Source organism: Talpa occidentalis, unplaced genomic scaffold (genome assembly GCF_014898055.3).
Source record: "Talpa occidentalis isolate TD23 unplaced genomic scaffold, MPIMG_talOcc4v2.1 talOcc4.9, whole genome shotgun sequence".
Classification (NCBI taxonomy): Eukaryota; Metazoa; Chordata; class Mammalia; order Eulipotyphla; family Talpidae; genus Talpa; species Talpa occidentalis.
Genome location: NW_023605305.1, coordinates 85,341,821 through 85,365,611, shown reverse-complemented (window position 1 = coordinate 85,365,611; position 23,791 = coordinate 85,341,821). Strand labels below are relative to the sequence as shown.

The following is a 23,791-nucleotide window of genomic DNA, read 5'->3' as shown; positions in this document are numbered from 1 at the left end:
GTGTGCAAAAATGTTCTCCCAGTTGGTGGGGTTTCTCTTTGTTTTTGTTATTGTCTCTTTTGCTGTGCAGAAGCTCTTTAATTTGATGTAGTCCCAGCTGTTTATCTTTGCCTTCACTATCACTGCTTTGGGTGATGTGTCTGTATATATGTCTTTGATGTGCATATCATGTAGTGTTTCGCCTATATTTCCGTCTATGTATTTTATGGTTTCAGGTCTTATGTCTAGTTCTTTTTGAGTTGGTTTTTGTGTATGGTGTGAGGTAGTGGTCAAGCTTCATTCTTTTGCATGTAGCGACCCAGTTTTCCCAGCACCATTTATTGAACAAACTTTCTTTGCTCCAATGCATAGTCTTTGCTCCTTTGTCAAAGATTAGTTGACCATAAATCTGTGCGTTTATTTCTGGATTTTCTATTCGATTCCATTGGTCTGTGTGTCTGTTCTTGTTCCAATACCATGCAGTTTTGATGATTATGGCTTTGTAGTGTAGTTTGAAGTCTGGGAGTGTGATGCCTCCATTCCCTTCTTTTTTTTTTTTTTTCAGGAGAGCTTTGGCTATTTGGGGTTTTTGGTGATTCCATATGAATTTCATCAATAATTGTTCTATTTCTTTGAAGAATGACATTGAAATTTTGATTGGAATAGCATTGAATCTGTGTATTGCCTTTGGTAGGATGGCCATTTTAATAATGTTTATTCTTCCAATCCATGAGCAGGGGATGTCTTTCCATTTCTTTGTGTCTTCTTCTATTTCTTTTAACAGTGTTGTACAGTTTTCTTTGTATAGGTCCTTTACCTCTTTTGTTAGATTTATTCCCAAGTATTTGATTTTTTTTGTTTCAATAATAAAAGGGATGGTTTTTTTTTTTTTATTTCTTCTTCAGATTTATTGTTTGTGTATAGGAAGGCTACTGACTTTTGCATTTTGATTTTGTTTCCTGCTACTTTACTGAACTGATTGATGAGTTGAATTAGTTTTTCTGTGGAGTTTTTGTGGTTCTCTATGTATATTATCATATCATCTGCAAATAGTGATAGTTTGACTTCTTCTTTTCCTATTTGGATTCCTTGTATGTCTTTCTTTTGTCTTATTGCTCTGGCTAGGACTTCCAGTATTATATTGAAAAGCAGTGGTGAGAGTGGACATCCTTGTCTTGTTCCAGATCTTAATGGGAATACTTTCAAGCTTTTCACCACAAAATGGTATCTTTTGGCATTGTTTTAAAGAACTGGAACTTGGGGCCTCCCTGGTGGCACAGGGGGTTAAGACACAACCTATGAAGCTACCCACAGCCACTGCAGCATGAGTTTGATCCCTGGCCAGGGAGCAACCCACATGGCACAGCAGACCTCTCCTGACTTACCCGCTGCTCCCCTCAGCAGTGTATTTCAGTAGATCTGCCTGTTCCACTCCCCACTCTTGTCTCCGGTGAATCCTCTCACCCCCCCCCATACCTCTGGCCTGTACCCCAGTTCTTGTATGCATAAATAAATCTTTAAAAACAAACAACAACGAAATAAAGAACTGAAACTCAGAATGGGAGAATCACTGGAGAATGGGGGGAAAGATGCAGGGAAACCGGAATTCCTTCTGGCATTGGGGCACCCCATCTGCAGCAGGAGACCTGCCTGAGCCCCAAGTCAGCAGCCCCTGGGGTGACCCTTGGGCCTTACCAGAAACCCCTTTCCTCCCTCTCGGTCCCATCATTGCTGCCCCCAATTCCTGAGTGGCGACTGCTTGGAAACAATCTTTCTGAGGCTGAATTTGAATGGTCTAGGCACCCTGGGTCCATGGCAGGTTGCTGGAACAGTTGGTGCCAGAGCCTGGTGTTCTTTGTGATAGGACATCCTGTCTGGTGCCTTCAGCTGCTTAGTCCAGATACGGCCATCCCATGACTGGGGGGATGGCTTGGGGAATACAAGCAGGGGAGGAGTCGGTTGTCAGAACAGGAGCATTGGGAGTTGGGTGGACACAGCTATAGTAAGGAAAAGCTGGACAAGATGTAAATGCTAGTCAGAAGGGAGTTGGTTTCCCAGTGGTTGATCTGTACCCTAAAATAGGGGACATCTCTAGAGGTGGCTGGTGGCAGCTGTGTTCTTGATGACAATTGATCTTTCTCATCATTGGAGAAAGTCCAAATGACCATAGTCCTTCCAACTCTCTTTAGAATAAACCACTGTTTTTCCTTAACTTTTCACTATAGAAATTTTCCAAAGATACATCAAAATAGATAAAAGTAGAACGGCTCCCCATTACCTCCCCTCAGGTTTAGGGGACCGCCTGGTTCATCTGTCCCCAGGCAGCATGTCACCTCACCCATAAGTATCTACCAGCAGATAAAGCCTTTATTTTTTTTTAACATAACAGCTATATCATCATTATACTTCACAAAATTATTGATAATTCTTTCATTTCCCTCACCCAATCCATATTCAGTTCAGAAAATAGCTTATACAGTTGTTTGTTCCCAACGGGCTCCATTCATTGCATTGAAAACATATTTTACTCTTTTATTTACTAATAGTTCCCCTGCCCCCCACCCCCTTAAATTTTTCTTTTTAATTTCATTGGTTTTGGAGAAACCAGGTCATTTGTCTTGATAAATGTCATAGCCTTGATCTGGCCCGTTGCTTCCTCATGGTATCATTTAACTCAAGCCCCTGACAAACAATTTGGTCTCTACATGTCCCTCCTCTTGTGGGGTTTTAATGCTCTATAATCTCGTGTTCTCCAGCTGGCAGCTCACATGTCCGTCACTTCCCCAGAGAAGCCTTCTTTAGCTCCCAGACAAGGTCAGGGCTGGATGTTCCCAAAACGCCTTCCATTATCCCTCAGCTCTGCCTGTAATTGTAGGCTTGTTGATGTGATGATTCTTTTAGGTCTGGCTCTCTCCCTAGATGGTGGGCTCATGAGGGTGGTGAGGGACTCCCATTTTTAAGTAGAGCTGCTGCATGAGGGCCCCCCCGCATCCATCTGTGCTCACCACCGACAGCTGCTCTGGGGGCTCTGCGTCCAGTCCACACGCTGCCTCCTGGGCTTCACTGTTGGACCGCCCCGAGGGACTGGTGGCACCCTGCCTGTGCCATCCCCATCAGCCTGCTGGCAGAGAAACACCCAATGGCTTCAGCCTCCAGCCAGGGTCACCCCTAGACAGTGGGAGGTGGAGGACTTTAAACCTTGCCCTCTGCCTCCCTAAGCCTGACTTTGGGCGACAGAGTCGCAGGTAGCCACGGAGTCAGTGATGGTGTAATATGAACTTCCCCTCCTGTGTCCATGCCCTGGGCAGCCTGGGCCAAGGTGGAACACAGCTGAAATCCCTCCTTGGCCTCTCCTTTGGTGTTAACCTCTGTTTCAAAAATATTTCAAACCTGGAGAAGAGGTGCCTTCACAGGACCAATTATGAACGCTTTTTTCCCAGAACCAAGATGCAGACATATCCCCATTAGCCCTACAACTTCAGGGCTTATTTTCCACTGTTATTTCTTATTATTATTTATATTTTTAAAGGACAGGTTTATTAGAAAAAGAAGAAAGAAAAAGAGAGTCGCCTGCTTAGTTACAAGCAGGCAGGGGAGCTGCCTGCACTGTTACTTTTAAGATTAGCCATGAAGCTGTTTGTGGGGGCATTTTTGTCAAACCACTAAGTCATCTTGCCAGGTGTCAGCAGGCCTGCCTGGGAAGAGGGGCTTCCGTTTCCCCACCAGGAAGGAGGAAACCTTTTCTGGCTGAGAGTCTGGGAAAGCGGCTTTGGCATATTTTCTTGCACCGTCTGGGGCTGGGTTGCCAGACAGCCTCTCACCAGCAGCCATTTAGTGGGAAGTAAAGTGAAGCCCAGGTAAAACCAGCAGAGCCATGGGAGGCTGTGTCAGGTGACCACAGACCCAACCTGCACCTGGGGAGCCCCTGGCACAGCTGAGGACAGAGTGCTGTGAATCCACAGTGACCAAAATAGCACTCAGCTGGACCATCTGTCACACCATCCACATTACTGGTTGCTTTGGACTTGACTTACATTTCATTCCTTTCTGCTCCCTGAGTCCTCAAGCAATCACTGTAGTAGCGGCTAGAATTAGCTCTGTTTTCCAGATGGGACAGGTGGGTGCATTTAAACAGCTGGTGGATGGCAAAGTAGGATGTGAGCCCAGGCCTCCTGGCTCCAAAGCTCACACTCCTGACACTGTTCCAGCAGTGGTATCTGTTGCCAGAAGTGGGGCAAACTTCAGAGGCAGTGCAGTCTGAGCTGGGGGCCAGAGATAAGATGAGGCTTGCTGGGCAGAGAGGGGTGTAGAGGAAGCTTCTACCCCAGGGCCTGAGGTGGGTGCCTGCAAGGAGACTTGGGGCCAAAAGGAAGGTGGCCCTGGATTGTCAGCTGTGGGATGCTGGTCTCCCTAGATGTTCACACGTACCTGGGCCGGTGAGAGGAGGGGTGTGAGGAGGAAGGGCAGGGCCAGAACACTGGGCTATGGACCACGACCTTGGACACTGAGGTGTTGCCAGTGATCCAAAGAGATGCCGTCCGAACCAAGGCAGGAGCTGGGGAAGACTTGAGTTTTAGAAAATGGGATCAATAGGTGAGCAAAAGGAGTGAAAGATTTCAAGTTTCTGACTAATTGGAACAAAGTACTTTTCGGTGGCTAAGGACAATGGGCCTTTATTCACAGAGAAAGTTTTACTTAGAGAGCTACTGGCAATTGTTAGTTTCTAGGAAATCTTTAATCTCCCACTGCCCCCTCCATTAGGGAGTTGATGTTTATTGGGCAACAACCAGATACTAGCCACTGTCACCTGGCTGATGCACATTATCTCATTTGATTATTAAGGTTGCTTTAAAAATGAGAAGTTAAATGTCCTGACCAAGACTCCATTAGTTCTTGAACATTGGTGTGCATTGACTTTTTTTTTTAAAGATTTGTTTATTTATGCATACAAGAACTGGGGTGTAAGACAGAGGTGCTGGTGGTGAGAGGATTCACCCGAGACAGAGTGGGGAGCAGAACAGAGAGATCTACTGAAACTGCTGAGGGGAGCAGCGGGTGAGACAGGAGAGGTCTGCTGCACCATGTGGGTTGCTCCCTGGCTAGCCGGGCATGGAACTGGTGCTGCAGTGACTGGCAATAGCTTGGTAGTGCTGTCTTTAACCCCTGCGCCACCAGGGAGGCCCGGTATGCATTGACTCTTGTCTTCAATGTGAGTTTTTTGCAACTGATCGCATGCCACCCCTTGCCAATGGGGATGTAAGTGGTGAGCACAAGAAAGTGCTCTACCTTCATGGAGCTCAGAGGCAAGCATCAGGAGCAAATGAAGTGCACAGCTTGGTGCTCAACTCCGTCCCCAGGAAGCCTGACTCAATAAGTTGGAAATAGGGTTCCTCAAACTGGGGAGCTTAAAATAACAGAAGTTTTTATCTCTTGCTTCTGGAGGCTGGATGTCTGAAATCGAGGTGTCGCCAGGGTTGTGCTCCCTGCAGAGGCTGTAGGGAAGGATCCTCCCACCTATTCCCACCTCTGGTGTGGCCAGCAACCTCTGCCGTGTTTGGCTTGTAACTGCAATGCCCAACTGCCTCCACCTTCACATCTGCACCCTAATCCAGTGTGACCTTGTTTTAACTTGATTGCAGCTGTAAAGACCTGATTTCCAAGTAAGGTCACATTTTGAAGTCATGAATTTGCAGACAACTCTACTCAACTGAGTATTCAGGAGAAGCTGCCATTTTAAAGTGTTCCCAGGAGGTTCCTGCCTGAGGTCAGGTAGCTGACCAGAGCTGGAGAAGGCCTTTGGCAACTGGAGGAACAGGGTGGTAGTGACCTTGCTGGTCAGGAAGGGCCAAGGTGCCCACGAGAATCTTCGGAAGGCATCTGGGTTTGGGGGATAGCGGGAAGTGTGGTGTAAGTGCTATTGAGCCACTGCTTGGGAAAGGTGACCTGGAGGGGGAAGGAGGAGGGATCCAGGCATCCCAGGACTGCACATGGCACAGAGAACCAGCGTAAAAGGGGGGATCATCATAACCCTTGGTCCTAGGTGGCATGGGAGAATGGGAGGCACCCCACTCTCCAGGTAAGAAGGTGTGAGGGATGTGGTCAGAGCAGAAAGCTGCTGAACTGAAGAATCTGGAGTGTCTTCTCAAAAGACCATGAGTGTTGTGTGTGCACCGGGCACGGGAGCTGGTATTGGAAGGGCTCAGTGACTTGGGTGAGAGGGGCCATCAGTGAGGGCTGGGCAGACATCTCTTTGGCCTCTGTCCGATGTCAGGCCTGCCACAGGGCATGCATGGGAGGGCTGTGATTCTGGCTCCCAAGAAGAGGCATGTCCAGTGCTGGGCCCCTACCCCTTCCTCAGTTCTGGAGAACAGTGAGAGGTGTGCAGTCTGGTTTGCCCCTTTGGTCTGCTGGAAGGAAGCTGCAGGAGCTTCATGTGCCATAAGCCTCCTCTCAGACTGTTGAAATAGTGGTCGGCAGAGATGTGGACTCCAAGGGAAATGCCTTCTTGGGCCTCATGAAGCAGTGAGGCCCCCCGGGGAAGAAGGATGATGCTCCAGCCTTGGAGGTCCTCCCAGCTGTCTTATGGACTCTCAAGGCCTTGAAGAGCCAACCTCCCCTCCCCTTTCAGTGTGCAAGCCAATTCCTATTGGTCACCTTGGTTACACATGGTGTTTCTTCACTTCCTGATACTCTTTGTTCTCAGGCAGACTGGCGCCCTGGAGCTGTTTCCCAAGCAGCTGGCCCAGTGCCCCAGGGAGGCAGCAGTTGTCAGGGAGAGGCTGAGTGGGGTGGGGAGTGCAGGGGAACCAGAGTGGGTTTCTCCAGTATCGGGGTTGGAGAGCTCAGCCCTTCTTGCACCTTGTTTGGGAAATGGTTGTCACTCTAGGTTTGGGCCACTGGCTCCAGCCAGCTCCCCTGATGTCTTAGCCCAGTACTGGCTGCTCCCCTGCTTGGTGACCCGGACAGTTGCATTTCTGTGCCTCAGTTTCCTGGGAGCTGGTTCTGGTACTGCCCTGCTGTGTGGGTCCACCTTAGGAGGAATGGAAGCCTGAATTCAGTTCCAGCTGCTGGGGCAGCGGCGGGGATAGACCCATGAGAGACAGAGACAAAGGTGGGACTTGTGTGCAGAGAAACCAGAACAGAAGGAATTACAGGGCACATCCATACTTACCTCATGCTGCTGGGATTGCTGGGAGTTTTCATTTTTTTCTGTCCTCCTCTGTATTTTCTACAATTTCTCTAGTCATCACATATTTCATAATCAGTTAAATATGACAATATTTTGGAAGGAAAACACAAACAAACCCAAACAACCCTGGGGAGGCTCACAAACATGGTGTTAAAATGTGCAGGGGTCAAAAAGCCCAGATTCATATCCATTTGTTGATGGGGGGTTGTTACTCATCCCCCCTGTGCCAGCTTTGTCGGGGATAATGGGATGCTGATTTCCCTGGTCCCAACCATAGACCTGTAGAACAATGAGGGCACTCGATGCACAGAACAGTATCCTGCAGGTGTATAGATAAAAGCTTTCTGTATGTATCTAATCTCTCTGTTAATCTATTAAAAGGTTGTATAGAGCTATTTATCATACTAAGCAATTCTGAGTATGCGTGAAGACCAGAGGGAGGTACAGGAAGCTCTGGGAGCTGATTTCCAGGAGTTGGAGAAAGCTCTATCTTTGCCTTGGGGTGGCACGTGCCTCAGTCTACCCAATAGCAACAGAGGGTTTCCAAGAGGAAACCAGGTCCATCTTTACAGAGTATTGGGAGGTGTGAAAATTTCATATATGTGTAAGATATGCATATGTGTTCTATATTATGTGTATATACAATATGTATTATACGCGTTGTGCACGCTAGCACAGGGCGGGTTCACTATCAGTTTGGGCAGACGGATGAAGGAGAGTCCCGAAGCCTTCAGCGGATTTTTCAGTCTTTATTGCTTTCAGGGAACCAGGTACATAGGCACTCTAGGCAGGGAGGCTGGCGTGCAAGGAGGCAGGCATGAGCAGGGCAGGGAGAGCTGGAGATCAGGCAAACAGCTGAGCTTCCCAGCCCCCCACAAATCTTTTGCTCTTTCCCTGGGCTCTCCCTGTTGTTCTGTCATGGTCTTTCCTCTTCTGTAGTCACTCATCCTCCCGTAGCCATCCTGTGTCTCTGAGTGATACCGCCCTTACAGCCCTGGCCTATAGGCTCCAGTGTACACACTTAGGCATGCCCACACCTGTGCTCCCGGTGTCCACAGTCAGGCACATGTGACCCACACCCATGTCCCAAGCACCTTCTGCCGCAACACAATTGAGGCCACAGGTGATAGCCACAGAGGCTAATGGTTCAAAAAAGCCTGATTAATTCATGTACATATGTACCCTACATATGTACATGCTATATATGTGGCATATATTATATATATTATATATATGAGATGGGAAGATATATATGAGATGGGGGTAACCTTGGGCCCAGTCCCGGGACAGGGTTCCCAGTGCTTGGTACCGGGGACTTCTGGGAACTGGTCCATCTGCAGCTCTTGTGTCTCTCCTAGGCTCTTAATGCCACAGCCATGTGCAAAGTCTTACCGGGGCAATTCTGCAGGTGGAAACTGTGGTTCTTAATCTCAGTGAACTTTTCCGTAATTCTCTAGGTTTAGAACCGTCAAATTGTTAGGCATTGAGCCAGGGATTTTCACCAGCATCTCGCCTTGCAGCTGCCCTGGGGTTTGATTTTCCCCAGCAAACCACCAGTGCCCAGCTGCTAGCACCCCAAGGCTCCATTTCCAGAACAAGCTCTCTAGGATCTTGTTACTCTGCCCCCAGCTCCACACCTCCCCCATCCCAGGCCAAAGGTGGGAGGGGAGTTGTGGTCTGTGGATAAATAATTAACCCAGGGTTTTCCAAAACTATGTAAGTATTTTCCTCAGCAAATGTTTTGGGCCATTAATGGGCTTGAGATGGGATTCCTTTTAGGAAGGAGCAGCACAGTATTTCCCAAACTAATGGTGCATTGAACTCTTCTTTAAGGAGATTACCTCAGAACTGGGTGTCATGGGACACACCTGGGAAACATTGCCTTTGAAATGCCTGAGTGTAGTGTCAGGAAGGCATGGAGCAGGTTCTTTATGGATCCTGGCAGACGGGTAAAGGCGAGTGCATGAGCCCTTGGTGGCTTTTTCAGGCTTTTGATGATCTTTCTATATCATTTGTAGTGAGGCAACCAGGTGCAGGGCAGGCAGGAGGGCTGGGGGGCCAGGAGGCTGGCAGGCCTCCTAGCCCCTGGCAAATCTTCACTCTTTCTGGGCTCTCTGGCGTTCTCTTGTGGTCTCTCCGCTGGTCTCTACTGCTCTCTGCCGCACAGTCCTCTGCTGCCACTGCCCCTATATCCTGTCTTGGCTCAGCCGTGCCCACTCATGCACGCCCACACCATCTCCAGGTGTCGCCATCAGGCATGCGTGTAAGACCACAGGTGTCAATCACTGATGCTGATGGCAGGAAGGTGGAAAAAACCTGATTACTTTCATTTGCTCTACACTGAGTATGAAGTGAATACTTTATAAATCTTCTTGAAGCTCCCAATCCTCTGTAAACGCAGACCTACTTCCTCCTTGGAAAATCACTGTTGCTGCTGGGTAGACTGAAGCATATACCATCCCAAGACAAGGACAAAACTCTCTCTTGCTCTTGGAATTGAGCTTCCCTACTTTCTTGTACCCCCTCTGGTCTTCATGAGTGTTGGGAATTGCTCAGTATGATGAGTAGTTCTAGCAATCTTAAGATCAGCTGCAAATCATTTTTTCCCCTACCTTTCATTTTAAATATTTTCTATCCCCCCAGTTTGTTTTTTGGTCATTATGGGACATCTCTTCTGTGTTATGTATTGAGTCACAGAGCTAAGCAAGACGAACCCAGTCCCTGACCTCATGATGTTTACAGTCAAAGGATAAAGAAGGACAGTAGAAGTGGATGGGTGGGTGGGTGGCTAAATGGGTGGGTGGTTCAATGGGTAGAGAGTTCTAGATGCTTGGGAGTGTATTTGACAGGTGCATGGTACATGATTCTGAAAAAGAAAGTTAAGTGACTTCTGAGTTGAGATCTGAAGGAAGAATGGATTAATAATGAAGTAAAACCGGGCCTCCCTGGTGGCGCAGGGGGTTAAGATGCAACCTATGAAGCAATCCTCAGCCTCTGCAGCATGAGTTTGATACCCGGCCAGCCAGGGAGCTACCCACCTGCATGGCAGATCTCTCCTGTCTCGCCTGCTGCTCCCCTCGGCAGTGTATTTCAGTCAGTCTGCCTGTTCTGTTCCCCGTTCTGTCTCTGGTGGATCCTCTTACCCTCCGCATCTCGGGCCTGTATCCCAGTTCTTGTATGCATAAATAAATAAATCTTTAAAAAAAAATAATGAAGTAAAACCATGAGGTAATTAATTAGAACACAGCACAGTGCAGGACACCAAGAGTTAAAACAAGGCTTAACTTCCCCACTAACCTGGGAAACCTGGGGTGACTGAGCCTTCACAGTGCATATGCCCTTCGGACTCCCTGAGGTTAGCCTCAGTGTGTCAGCAGAACACATGTGTGCAGAGCACACACCGACTTTCTCCCCATCTGTCCTGCAGCTGGCATGGGCTGGAGCCCCACCCACAGTGCTGGCCTTGGGCTCCTTAGATTTAACAGCACCTCCAGCTGGCCTTATTGGTGCCTCAGCACAGATGTGGAATATTTGCTACCTCTGCCAAGGCCAGGGCCTCCATAAGATGGGGCAGTGATGAAGCTCACCTGGACACTTCAGATAATTGGCCAGCAGCCCCCTGCTGCATGTGGGTGGTGTGGTGCTTCACTTGTCCTTGGTCTTTCTAAGCAGTGTCTCTCTCAGGTAATCCTGTAGACTCAAGCCTGTCTTGACATCCATCCTCTCCCATAGAACAGCTGCTCTGACCCCTACATCACAGTGGGGTTTTCCCTTGGGGGGCAGTGCCCCTGCTTCCTTGGTGCGGTGCTGGGTGGGGGCTCCTGGAGGGCAGGAGGCCCGAGCAAACCCGGATGGTCGTTCCCCCAGCTGGGTTTGCTCGGGCCACACTGTGTTCATCATGACAAAATGTGGCATTTATTCTACATTCACTCATTCAGTTGGGTCATTAGCCCCAGCTATGGACCTTTCCTGGAGGTACAGCTGGAGACAGAAATGGGAGTAGGGGTGGGAACACAGTTCATAAACCGGCTGTAGCGACTGCTGGTTGTGGGAGCCTGTAAGGTGCTGCCTCTGACCAGGAGCCTGCACAGAAACCAGAAGGAAGAGAAGCAGCCGAGATGCCTGCAGTGGGGGCTGGCGAACGCATAGCACAACCAGTTGTGACACGCAGGACAGCCAGTGAAAGCTCTGCTCCCCATGCTAGGTGCAGGGACTGGGTCCACCTGCAACAGAGGGGTGCAGTCAGTAACTCGTGCACCGAGGAACCGGTGAGCCACTTAACTAGGACTGACTTCTCTCTGCTTGAGGAATGATAAGTGATACCTGTTACTCTTTTCGACTTTGGAAAATTGGCCAGTGAACTCACAATTTATAATTTGGAAAAATAAACAAAAAAGAAGAGCCCACCTGTGAGTCAGACCTCGGTGGGGCATAGAGTAAGTGTGAGGTGGGAAATTTTGGTGTGTATCTTCTAGTTTTTCTAGCTCATTGTAATTCTTTTTAAAAATAAGAGAAACTACTGAGATAACAAAAGCAAATGTCTGAAGGTGGGACTCTCCTTATTCCCCAGCTGCATCTCTGCCCTCTGTCCCTGCACCCACCTGCCCACCTACTCAGCTGTAGGTGGACCTGAGGCCGCGGACTCCTCTGGTGCAGCCGGTGAGGCAGAGGCTGCAGCTGGGGAAGGAGCGAGGGTTTCAGGAAGCCTCTGCCCTCCTCCCTGCACCCTCCCTGGCCTCTCTGCTGAGAGGGATGTCACCCTGCCTGCCTGTGTCCTGCCTCCTTTCTGCCGTACTGCCTGACCCGGGAGAGGCTTACCAGCTGGCCCTCAAAGGCTGCCCTTTTGTTTCTGGAATCCATGCTCTCTGTAGAGGGGCCTGACTTCTGCTGCGAGGCTGTGCAGCCTTGCAGCTGATAGAGATCAAGAGTGCTTGAGGAGGAATGTCTGTCCCTACAGCAGAGCCCTTGTCCCGCGTGCCTTTCCCCCTAACGGTGTTAGGGAGCTAATCGGCCAGACTCAAACTAAATAGGGCGACACACCAGCACCCACATTGCTCTTTGTTGGCTAAAGAATCGCTTTCCTCTGATGTGGGGAAAAGGTGGCTTGGGGCACTGCAGAAGACTGGGGATGCAGGTTTCATCCTGCACAGGCACTCAGGCCGAGCTCTCAGCGCTCAGGTAGAAAGCCTCATTCCACTGGTCAAAGCAGGTTCCTTTGAGAACCAAGAGCCTTTGATGGAGCAGATAAGCACACCAGACCTGAGATTTGATTGCCCAGCTCCAGGGACAGGCTTGCTGAGGACTGTCAAATGCCATATACTTCACATTTATGGCAGCCCTACCCTTTTTCAGTTGAGGACACAGGCTGAGAATTCACATGCCTGAGGTTAGTAAATAGTGGGATTGGGGCCCCCTCAGCTGCCTGACTCCACAGCCTGTGCCAGACTGCTCCCCCACCTCTGGGGGGTAGGGAGGGAATTCCTTGCATTCATTTTTTTAAAATAGACTTTATTTTTTAGAGCAGTTTTGGGTTCACACAAGTTTTGAGCAGAATACAGAGATGACTCACATGCCCCCTGCTCCTACACGTGCACAGCCCTCCACTATCAGCACCCCCCATACACACACAACAGAGAGGGTTCATTTGTTGTTGTCGATGAACCTACATGGACAAACAAACGGTGGTCACCCAGAGTCCATAGTTTCTGTCAGGGTCATTCTTGGTGGTGTCCATTCTATTGGTTTGAACAAGCGTGTGGGGATCTACCAACTATTAGATCTTACAGAGCAGTTTTACTACCCTAAAAATCCTGTGCACACTCTATTAATCCCTCCTTCCCCCTCAAAATCCCTGGCAACCACTGATCTTTTTTACTGTCTACAAACTTCTGCCTTTTCAAGAGTGTCATATAATTGGAGTCCTACACTCTGTAGTGTTTTTTTTGTTTGTTTGTTTGTTTAAGACTGATTTATTTATGCATCCAAGAACTGGGGTACAGGCCAGAGGTGTGGGGGTGAGAGGATTCACCAGAGACAGAGTGGGGAACAGAACAGGCAATACTGTTGTATTACCTGAAATATATTGCTGAGGGCAGCAGCGGGTGAGACAGGAGAGGTCTGCTGTGCCATGTGGGTTGCTTCCTGGCTAGCTGGGGATCGAACTCATGCTGCAGAGGCTGTGGCTAGGTCCCATTCTATAGTCTTCTGAGTCTTTTGCTTAGTGGTATGCATTTAAGCTTCCTCCATGTCTTTTCATGGCTATTCTTTTTTTACACATGCAAATATTTTTTAGTACCAGCTTCTGTGCCAGGCACAAGCAGGACACTGGGCAAATGGTATCAGAAAATGGACATTGCTCCTGCTCTCTGGAGCCAGAGTTTGCAGGAAAAGAAACATCAGTAAATAATAATTTGGCCATGAATATGTGCCTAAGAGAAAGAATAAGAGGGCCCTGACTTGGAATGATGAGGGGTCAAAGAAAGACACTGTCGGAGGAATGAGCAGAGAGCATTGTAAGCTGTTGTTTTAGCTTCAGAAATCCTGCCTGCTCTTGACAGTAGCCTTTTCCAGAAAGTCCTCCCTGCTGACTCCTTGACAATGTACTTTAGGCCTTTTCTGAGAGTCTACGCAAAGGATCGGATCCTTTTTCCAAAAGGTTGGGACAAAGACTCAAGGGAAAATCGGGAATAGTGCAACTTGGCTGAGTTGAGCAGGAAGGAAAGTCAGGACGTTGTGCCTCTGACTTGTCTTTGGGGACTTGGAACTGCCTTACTGAGGGCAGTGTGGTCCAGGCTAAAGGTCACTTGAAGAATGCTGGCAGCTGCTGTCTACAGAACACCAAGGATCTGTGGTTGCTTCCTGTCAAGAGCCGTAGAGCCCTTTGCTTAGAGGAGATACTAGGAAGCCTGCCAGCTTGTGGGGGCTGTTGTTTTGGGGAGCTGCAGCCCCACATTGGCTGCTCCTACCAGATGTCTGACTATAGCCTGGGAGGAAACTGGCAGGGGTCTTCATGTGTGGCCACCCTGCCCTTGCTTCAGACCCCTTTGTGGTTCCCCGTGACCATCAGGGCAGGCCAGATATCTTAGCAGGGCATGCTGGGGCTCTCCCACTCCCACAGCCTTACTCCAAGTTTGCCAGATTCTCTGGTGGGGATACCTGTATGGTTTGCAGGTGTTGTTTTCCCTGCTGAGCATCCCTTCCTTCTTGCTCCTTCTAAAAATCAAGTCTTAGACATCCTTCCAAAACTTGACTGTCTCTTCCTCACTTCCCACTGATGTGCTGCTTGGACCAGGTGGCCTTCCTCTGTGGGTCCAGGCCATGCTGGACCCACCGGTGCTCACAGGTCAATTCTGTCCTCTTTCTCTCCCTTTCTTTTTGCCTTCTCTCTCCCTTTATTCATCAGTGATTTGTTATTGGGCCCCCAGCATGTTCTAGTGACACCAGAGTGGTGAACAAGGATGAGCAGTGCAGACCCAGACCCTGCCCAAAAGGAGTTTGAGGTACAATAGTGACCGTGAAATTTTCAAACAGTGAAGATAAACAACACACAAAGAAGCCAGGTCTTTCCCTTAAAGAAATTAAACTGGTGATAAAGGCTCTTTTTCCATAATTAAAAAAATAGATAAAATACTGGGGAAAAGGATACATTTAAAGTCTTCTATTCTAACCAATAGAACTTAGCAAAGGCAATGAGCTATCACTACTACAATCACATTCATTATATAAAATGGTCTCTCTGGAGTCACTTTTTCTCTCCTGCTGGCCTTGAAGAAGTAAGCTGCTGTGCTGTGAACTCCTTAGAGGGTGGCCATGTGGTAGGGAAGGAACTGTAGGCCTTTGTAGAACAGAGGCCCTCAGCTCCTTGTGGACAATGAGTGCCTGAGCTTGGAAGCACATTCTTCCCCAGTTGCGTCTCCAGATGAGAATGCAGCCCAGCTGTGGAATGTGATGGGGTGGGGATTTGATTGATTTCATTTTGATTTGATTTTTTTGGGTAGAGGAGCCAACCAAACCAGGGCCAGACAGCTGACCGACATAAATTGTGAGATAATAAAGATGTGTGTAAAAAAGTTTCTGTTCTCAGATTATTGCTAATTAAGGAAAACCCTGGGATTATGGGACTTTTCCCATTTCTGCATATGTAAACATGAGGGGAAGGAAATAATTTATATAGGCTTTAGGCACCTTCCATGAGAAAAACTATGGGGCCACCAAGTTTGTTGGGTCTTTGCCTCTGCGCAATCTAGGGGGACAAACCAGAAAAGAGATCCCAGCATGAAAGCTCAACTCAAGCTTTGCTTTAGCATCTCCGAGAAGGTGAGGCAGTCACAGGGCCCATAGATTTTTGTAGTTGGTCACAGGTTGAAATTCTGTAATTGTCTTAATACTTGATCACCATTCCACTGTCTCTTCCTGGTCCTTTAGCTCCAAAAGAGTGGGTGATGTGTCCATCTTTTTTTTTTTTTAATAACAGCTTTATTGGGATATAACAACCTAAAGTTAACCTTCTTAGAATACACAATTCAGGTTTTTTTAGGGTATTCACAGTTGTGCAATGATCACTGCATCATAATATCAGGCCATAAAAGTCTTTTCCAAGAAAAACTCATCTCCAACTTCCATGAAACATCACTCCACTGCCTCCACTGATCTGCTTTGTATGGATTTGCCTATACTGACATGTAAAAATGTTATCATAGAACCATGTGACCTTTTATGACTTTTGTTCATATAGTGGGATCTTTTCAAGGTTCATCCTTGTTGTGACTTTTATCACTATTGATTCCTTTATATGGCCTAAGAATATTTCACTGTGTGCATGTCACTTATCTGTTCATCATTTGATAGACGTTTGGGTAGTTTCCACTCCAATGTTAGTATGAAAATACATCTGTGAACATTTGTATACACATATTTGCGTGGTTGTAGGTTGTCGTTTCTTTTGCATTGGTTGGCCCATGGGTTGGACTTGCTGAATTGTGTGGTGACTCTGTGTGTCCTGCTTGGAGGAACTGCCAAACCATCTTCCAGTGGCTGCACTATTTTACTTTCCCACCAGCGTTGTAGGAGGGTTCCAATTTATGCACATCCTCACCAACGTTTGCTTATTTCTGTCTTTGTTTTTATAATAGCCATCCCAGTGGGTGTGGGGAGGTGTCTCGTTTTGATTTCCTGATGATTAGTAACATTGAGCATCTTTTCACAGGCTTACTGGCCATTTCTGTGTCTTCCTTGGAGAAGTAGCTATTTTGCCCTTTGCCCATTTTTAAGTTGAATTGTCTTTTTATTCTTGTAAGAGCTCTTTATATGTTCTGAATGCAATCTCATATTGATATGTGATTTCCAAACATTTTCTCCCATTCTGTGGATTGGCTTCATTTTCTTGGTAGTGGTATGTTTTGAAATGTGAAAGTTTTTGATGTTGAAGTACAGCCTTGCTTATTTCCTTTTATTGCTTCTGCTTTTGGTGTCATAGTGAAGATTCCATTTAATCTAAAGTCATAGAGATTTGTCCCTATTTTTTTCTAAAAGTTTTATGGTTTTAATCTTTCATTTAGGTCTTTGGTAATAGTCCAGATTGTATCCCCCCGTGCCTAGCATAATGCCTGATGTATAGAAGGCACTTGGTACATATTAAGTAGAATGAATACTATCTCTTAAATGAATGAATGAATGAAAAAAAAGGTATCTCCTTGTCCCAGAACTGTTGCTACATAAGTTCCAGGGTTAAGAGAGTGCCATAAGAAAGGGCACCAGTTTGTTTTTAGTTTTTTTTTTTTTTTTTAATAGAGGCATGTTTTTTATTTATTTATTTATTATATTTGTTTGTCTTGTTTATACATGCACTGGGTACAGTCAGAAGCGCGGGAGGGTGAGAGAACTCACCAGAGCCAGAGCGGGGAGCAGAGCAGGCAGAAGGGCTGAAGTACACTGCTGAGGGGAGCAGCGGGCGGCAGGAGAGGTCTGCGCACCATGTGGGATCCTCCTCCGGTGGCCGGGGAGCAGCCGGGGATCGAACCGGCGCCGCAGAGGCCGCGGGCAGCTTCGCAACCCAGCGCTCAACCGCTGCGCCACCGGGGAGGCCCCACCACCAGTTTGTTTTTAATCTCATCCCCCACGACCTGCCACCAGTGAATTCTCAGAGTTTCCTTTCTTCCAGCTTCTCTTTTCCTAATTTTTCTTAGTTTTGTCTCTCTTTACTTTCCCTTTTTGACAAAATGTTGCTAAGCCTTTTCCTGAATAAATCATTGTCTGGTCTACTTTGATAGCATCATACATACGGTCGTTCTATAAGGAAATATTTCCCCATGAAAGTCTTGGTTGGGGGCCTCCCTGGTGGCCCAGGGGTTAAGTCTAGGCGCTGTCACCACTACAGCCTGAGATCGACCCCTGGCCAGGGAGCTAACCCACGTTTGGCGCAGCAGACCTCTCCTGTCGCACCCGCTGCTCCCCACAGCAGTGTATTTCAGTAGATCTGCCTGTTCTGCTCCCCACTGGTGAATCCTTTCACCCCCCACACCTCTGGCCTACACCCCAGTTCTTCTACGTAAAAATAAAAAGAAATTAAAATAAAAAAATCTTGGTTGGTTTGCTACTTGATGGTTTTTCTTGAGTTTGATGAATAAATTCAGGTAACATGGCAGTGTATAAATTAAATAAAGTAGATTAGAGGTTGCCTCCTGGGGCAAAGTATGATGTCTGGAACTTGTATTTAGAAAAAATGCTATGTGCATTTGAGAGAAAAAATGAGGAATGCTGTCACCTAGCAAATCTGGGTGAAGGCTGTTTGGGAGTTCCTTGTGCTATTATTTTTGCAACTTTTTTTATGTTGAATTTTTTTCCAAAAAACTATCTCCGGAAATTTGATGCACAGAAGGAGTAAAGCCGTGGACCTAGAAAGAGTACTGTGCTGGTGCTACATTCACTTTTTCATTTAATTCTTAAGTACTTAGGAGGAAACTAGGGTGAAGCAGGTGACCAGGGTCACACCAGTGGGTTGAGGAAAGAAACAGACCTTGATTGTGGGTCTCTGACTCCAGGACTAATGTGTATTCTGGCTTTGTGTAGCTCAGATGGTCACCCTTTCCTGGAGTTTCTTTGGAGCCAACGCTCTCCTTTACCTGTCTCCATCATGTTGCTCCCTGACACTTAGAGCCTGTGAGGGGATGGGTTCACCCAAGAATTTCTGGAACATATGGGTTGCCTTTGTGGAACTGAGAAAACAAACAGGTCATGAAAGGAACCGATGCCTCGTCCCAGTCAGCAGGTGGACCCCCCCCATATCACTCACTGGGGGCCCTGAGGCTCTCGGGAGGTAGGCCTGACCCCCACTTCTGCCCTCCTGTTCCAGGAACTGAAGCTGCCCGCCTTCCGTGCCCACTCCCCTCTCTTGAAGAGCCGCCGGTTCCTTGTGGACATCCTGACCCTTCTGAGCAGCCACTGCCAGCTCTGCCCCACAGCCCGGCACCTGGCCGTCTACCTGCTGGACCACTTCCTAGACCGCTATAATATCATCACCTCCAAGCAACTCTACGCTGTGGCCGTCTCCTGCCTCCTGCTCGCAAGTATGTGCTTGGAACCCACTTCCTCACAGTGCCTCTCCTCCCCCAAGAGCCTCGGGGCTCACCGATCATTTTATGTTTCCTTGGTCTTTGCACATCTCTTTTCATCCTCAGCTGAGTGCAAACCACAGTAATAATAATCAACATTTTCTTTAGCATCTTTGATGCACCAGGCAAAGTGATGAGAATTGTAGCAGCTTGATCTCAATTAACAGCGACCCTGGGAGACAGATACTATTAGTACCGCATTTTACTGAGGCATAGAGAAGTTAAGAAATTTTCCTTAGATCCCCCAGTGCCATATACAGTGGACAAAATTTGAGTCCAGACATATATATGGAATGGTGCCCTGACCTGTTCTTGTGACCCCATGCCACCAACTTCCTTCTGTTGTTACAGAGGAATGAACATCCTCCCTGATGTGCATAGAGGCTGATACCATGATCCCCAGGTTTTGAGAAAGTAAGGCAGCTTTATGCGAATCATTTGGCCAGGAGGCAGAAGATAGATTCAAATCTGCCTCCCCAGTTAAGAAAGGGAATTAAGTTATGTAGTTGGCGGTCGGAGTGGGGAGACTGGAGTTCAGACAAAAAGAGTTAAATTTTACTGGCTAGGAGCAGGTGAGGGCAAAGAAGAGCATGGACTTAGCTGAACTTTATCAGCTAGTTGAAGGGCAGTTCATCCATGGAGAAGTATCAAGAATTTTTGTGTGTTTTTTTAAATTCAGATAACTTGAGTTGAATTTCTGCTGGGGGGACCCCTCATCTCTGGGTAACCCCCCTCTGTGTTTACTGTCTCCTGGTTCCAGCTGGCCTTGGGGCTCTGCTCAAGGTCAGCCTCTTCTGTTTGCTCAGGTCATTTGCAGATAAACTGCTTTTGTGAATACAAGCCTGAAAGGGAGTTAGATAAGATTTGTGTGTGTGTGTGTGTGTGCATGTGTATGTGCGCGTGCGCACGCGCGCACTCTAGGCTCTGAAAGCAGCTTAACTTAACCATTTTGCCTCATTATAGTATGGAATCTGAATGTGCTAGGGATGGGGAGAATCCAGCCAGCACTATTCTTAGAGGTGGATCGAAATATGGTTATGGGGCCACCTGGTCGAGGCATGGCCCTCTCTGGGTTGTCAGCTTGCACAGGGAAGCTGTGTCCATGTCATCTGCATCAGTTGGGATAACTACACAAATATACTGCTGCTGAGGTCACATGCTTAAAACACACTTCTGGGGCCTCCCTGGTGGTGCAAGGGGTTAAGCGTCAGCACTATGAAGCTATCCGCAACTACTGCAGCATGAGTTTGGAGCTACCCACATGGCACAACAGACCTCTCTGTCTTGCCCACTGCTCCCCTCAGCAGTGTATTCCAGTAGATCCACCTGTTCTGCTACCCACTCTGACTCTGGTGAATCTTCTCATCCCCTGCAACTCTGCCCTGTACCCCAGTTCTTGTCTGCATAAGTAGATAAATCTTAAAAACAAAAACACTTCTGTGCTGTCATCCTGCCACCTAAAATCACCCCTAGTTTATCAACCACTTTAGGACAATGACCAGCCTGTCAAGCTGCTCTAACCTTGTACCTTTCTCCTCTTCACTCCCTGGGTTCCAACCCAGCCCTTCCTATTACAAAACTTTACGCATGCTGCTCCCTCTCCTCTGCCAGTGCTTTCTTTCCCTTCCCCTGCACGTCCAATCCTGGTTAAGTGTCACAGGGGCTACTTCCCTGAGAGGGCCAGCCCCCCTTCTAAGCAGGTGAGGTCTCTCTCGCCTGATGTACAGTCACATGTGCTTTTTAATGAGCACCCTCCTCCCCGTCTCAACAGTGAGCATCAGGGTGGGGAAGACCTCAGAAAATAAATATTTGTGGAATAGATGAAATGAGCGGACTGAGTTGCTCTAAAGCTGGGCTTCCACGCATCTCCAAGTTGCCCTTCTGCAGAGCAGCAGGTGCCCTCAGTGGCATGAGGCCAACACCACATTTGCCCTTCCCTAGTATTTATCCTTAAAATTCAAGCAGATTTTACTTTCTTCACCGTGATTTGCTGTTGTCCTATTTATTTCATGTGTGCATCCCTATCCTGAGTGCTACTAATGCTTCGAGGAGAGAGTGCCCCTCCCCCCCAGGGGCTTTGTCTGCTCCTGGCATGCTGCCCTGAGCCCCCAAGTATGATTACCCAGGGCTGACACGTGGCTTTATCATTCTCAGAGCTCTGCCTTGTTTTCCACCCTGCACCATCCACCTGCTGTTACATATAATCCCTGTGGCCACTTTGGGATTTTCTCCACCTTGGGCTAGCTGGGTTGCCATGCTCTGCAGAGGAGAGCCACTGAAAAGTATTAAATCCACGTGCGGCTCTCTCGCCTTGGGAAGGGATGCGGCACTTCTGAGACATCCCCATCAGGAAAGGCAGAGCGGGCATCGCATTTCAGGCAGCCTGCAAGGCTGCAGCGCGGCCTTTGGCCTGCTGCTGTCTGTGATCTGTGGGCTGCATCGAGGCCCGCTGGGACCAGGGGGCTTAGATTTCCATGGGGCCATGGAGGCTGGCCCCCAGCATCTGTCTAGGGAGCCGAGACGTGAAGCACACACTGGAGACTCCTTTGTGCTGTGGAGGAAGGGGGTCTTTTAGTCGAAGAGGCAGACACCCCCACCCACATGTCTGGGGGCAGCAGCCTGCCTCGGGCAGCAGGAATGGATTTTTCAAGACACCTGCCATATGCTCAGAGGCCGGAGGAAAGAAAAGTTTCCATGACAGCCTGAAATCCTATTCATTCTGCCCTCTCCTCTCCCCAGGCTGACTGTCAGCCACAAGGGAGGTCACCTTGCCTCAGGAAGTTTTGAGTTCTGCTAATTCAGTACCAAGTAATTCCCGGATAGGAAGAGCCATGGTTCTTCCTATCTCCACCTGTCACTTAGGTTTTTTCCAGCTGCTTTCAAATAAGGGCCTTTGCACGGATGGACAGATAGAACCTTCTCATCCACAGACAGCCCCTCCTTCTCCCTAAAACAGGTCCATCAAGGGCCCGTGTCTAGGACTACAAAGAAGTGGAGAAAGCAAGAGCCTGTAGGTTGTTCCACCAAAGTGGATAAGTGAGAAGCCCCCTTCCCAGCCCCTGTGGCCTCTCTGTCACCAGTTTATCATTTGTGTTTCCTCCCCTCACATTCCTAGAATACTACCACAGAATAAATACAATCTAGATAGAAATATATCACAGAGCCGTTCTCCTCTTTAATCTTTTATATTAGACACATCCCCTCTCAATTGTCCTTTCGTGGTGGTTGTTCATGACATAGAAACTCGGCGATTTCTAGAAGCATTGGCTCAGACACGATGCTCACAGGGCAGCAGGGGCTGCGTTACTTATCTGTCCCTCTCTCCATGCCCAGGCCTGTGCCACACACTTTACATCATATGAAATCCCCCTACCAGCTTATGTGGTTGTGCTGACATCTGCCCGTTCCATAGGCTCAGAGAGACTAGAGTAACTTGTCCAAGGTCACACAGCTCCAAGGATGGTTTTTGTTTTTTATTTTTGAAATGGAAGTAAAATTCCTATCATGACATAAAATTCAACCTTTTAACCATTTTAAAAGAGTACAATTCCATGGCATTTAGTGCATTCACACTGTTGTTCAGTCGTCTCTTCTCTTTAGTTCCAGAATATTTCCATACCCCAAAAGTAGGCCCTGGAGTCACCTCTATTCCTTTCCATCCCCAGCATCTGACAACTACTAATCTATTTTCTGTCAGTATAGATTGGCTTTTTTAAAAATATTTCCTATCAAAGAAATCATACAGTACATGATCTTTTGTGTCTGCTTCTTGCACTGTGTGTGTCCAGGGGTCATCATGTTGTGGCGCATTTCATTCCTTGTTATGGCTGAGTAACGTTCTCTGGGGTGGCTGCACCACAAGCTGGGTGCCCAGTCATCATCACTTGATCGACATTGGGTTGTTTTCTCCTTTTAAGCTACTGTGATGGGTGCTGTTCTGAACCTTTGGGCTCCAATTTGTTTGAACACCTGTTTCCAGTTCTCTTGTGTAGAGATGTAGGATTGGAATTGCTGCTCATAAGGTCCTTTATGTTGAACATTTTAAGGAAGCAAACTTGGGTTTTGCTTTGCTTGATTGTGGCTGCTCAGACATGACTGAATACTGCATCCTTAGCTCAGTGCTTAAACCAGCCTGGGGAAGGGGAGAGAGTGGAAAAGAAAGTCAGAAGGTGGAGACAAGGCCAGCGGCCTTTGTGCTAGAGCCTTGAATGTGAGATCCCATTATGATGATGCAGGAAGTATGAGTCATGTGGTTTTTTTTTTTTTTAAGATTTATTTATTTGTGCATACAAGAGCTCGGTGCTGGTCAGTGGAGCAGGGGCCAGGGGAGGCTGAGAGGATTCACCAGAGACAGAGTGGGGAGCAGAACAGGCAGATCTACTGAAATACACTGTTGAGGGGAGCAGCAAGCTAGACGAGAGGTCTGCTGCACCCTGTGGGTAGCAGCAGTTTGATCCCTGGCTGGGGATCGAACTCATGCTGCAGTGGCTGCAAATAGCTTCACAGTGCTGCACCTTAATCCCTTGCACCACCAGGGAGGCTCCTGAGACTCGTTTTTATTGTCAAAAACCTCAAAAGAGGGCCTCCCAGGTGGTGCAAGGGGTTAGGGACAGCACTGTGAGGCAATCCACAGCCTCTGCAGCACGAGTTCAATCCTGGCCAGCCAGGAAGCTGAGCCACACGGTGCAGCAGAACTCTCCTGGCTCACCTGCTACTCCCCTCAGCAGTATATTTCAGTAGATCTGCCTATTCTGCTCCTCACTCTGTCTCTGGTGAGTCCTCTCACCCCCTCACGCCTCTGGCCTGTACCCCAGTTCTAGTTTGCATAAATAAAAAATCTTTAAAAAAAAACAAACCTCAAAAGATACAGACACACCTGGTATAAAAATTGATAATAGAAGTACCTAGTGGGAAAAAAACAATTTCCTCCCTGAACCAGTAGCCTCATTCCCACAGTTGGGCATATGTTCGTCTAGACCTAGATGCACTTACATGTTTTCATAGTGGGGGCAAT

General features: G+C 47.8%; 1 protein-coding gene across 3 annotated transcripts in view; it reads left to right on the top strand.

Moving 5' to 3' along the window:
- The window catches only part of CCNJL (cyclin J like), a 91,793-nt gene that overhangs the window by 45,956 nt on the left and 22,046 nt on the right, over positions 1-23,791 (top strand). For all 3 annotated transcript variants that reach the window (XM_037500547.2, XM_037500549.2, XM_037500546.2), the window contains exon 3: positions 18,519-18,732. In XM_037500547.2, coding sequence (XP_037356444.1) covers positions 18,519-18,732 — 214 coding nt within the window. The remainder of the gene's footprint in view (positions 1-18,518; positions 18,733-23,791) is intronic.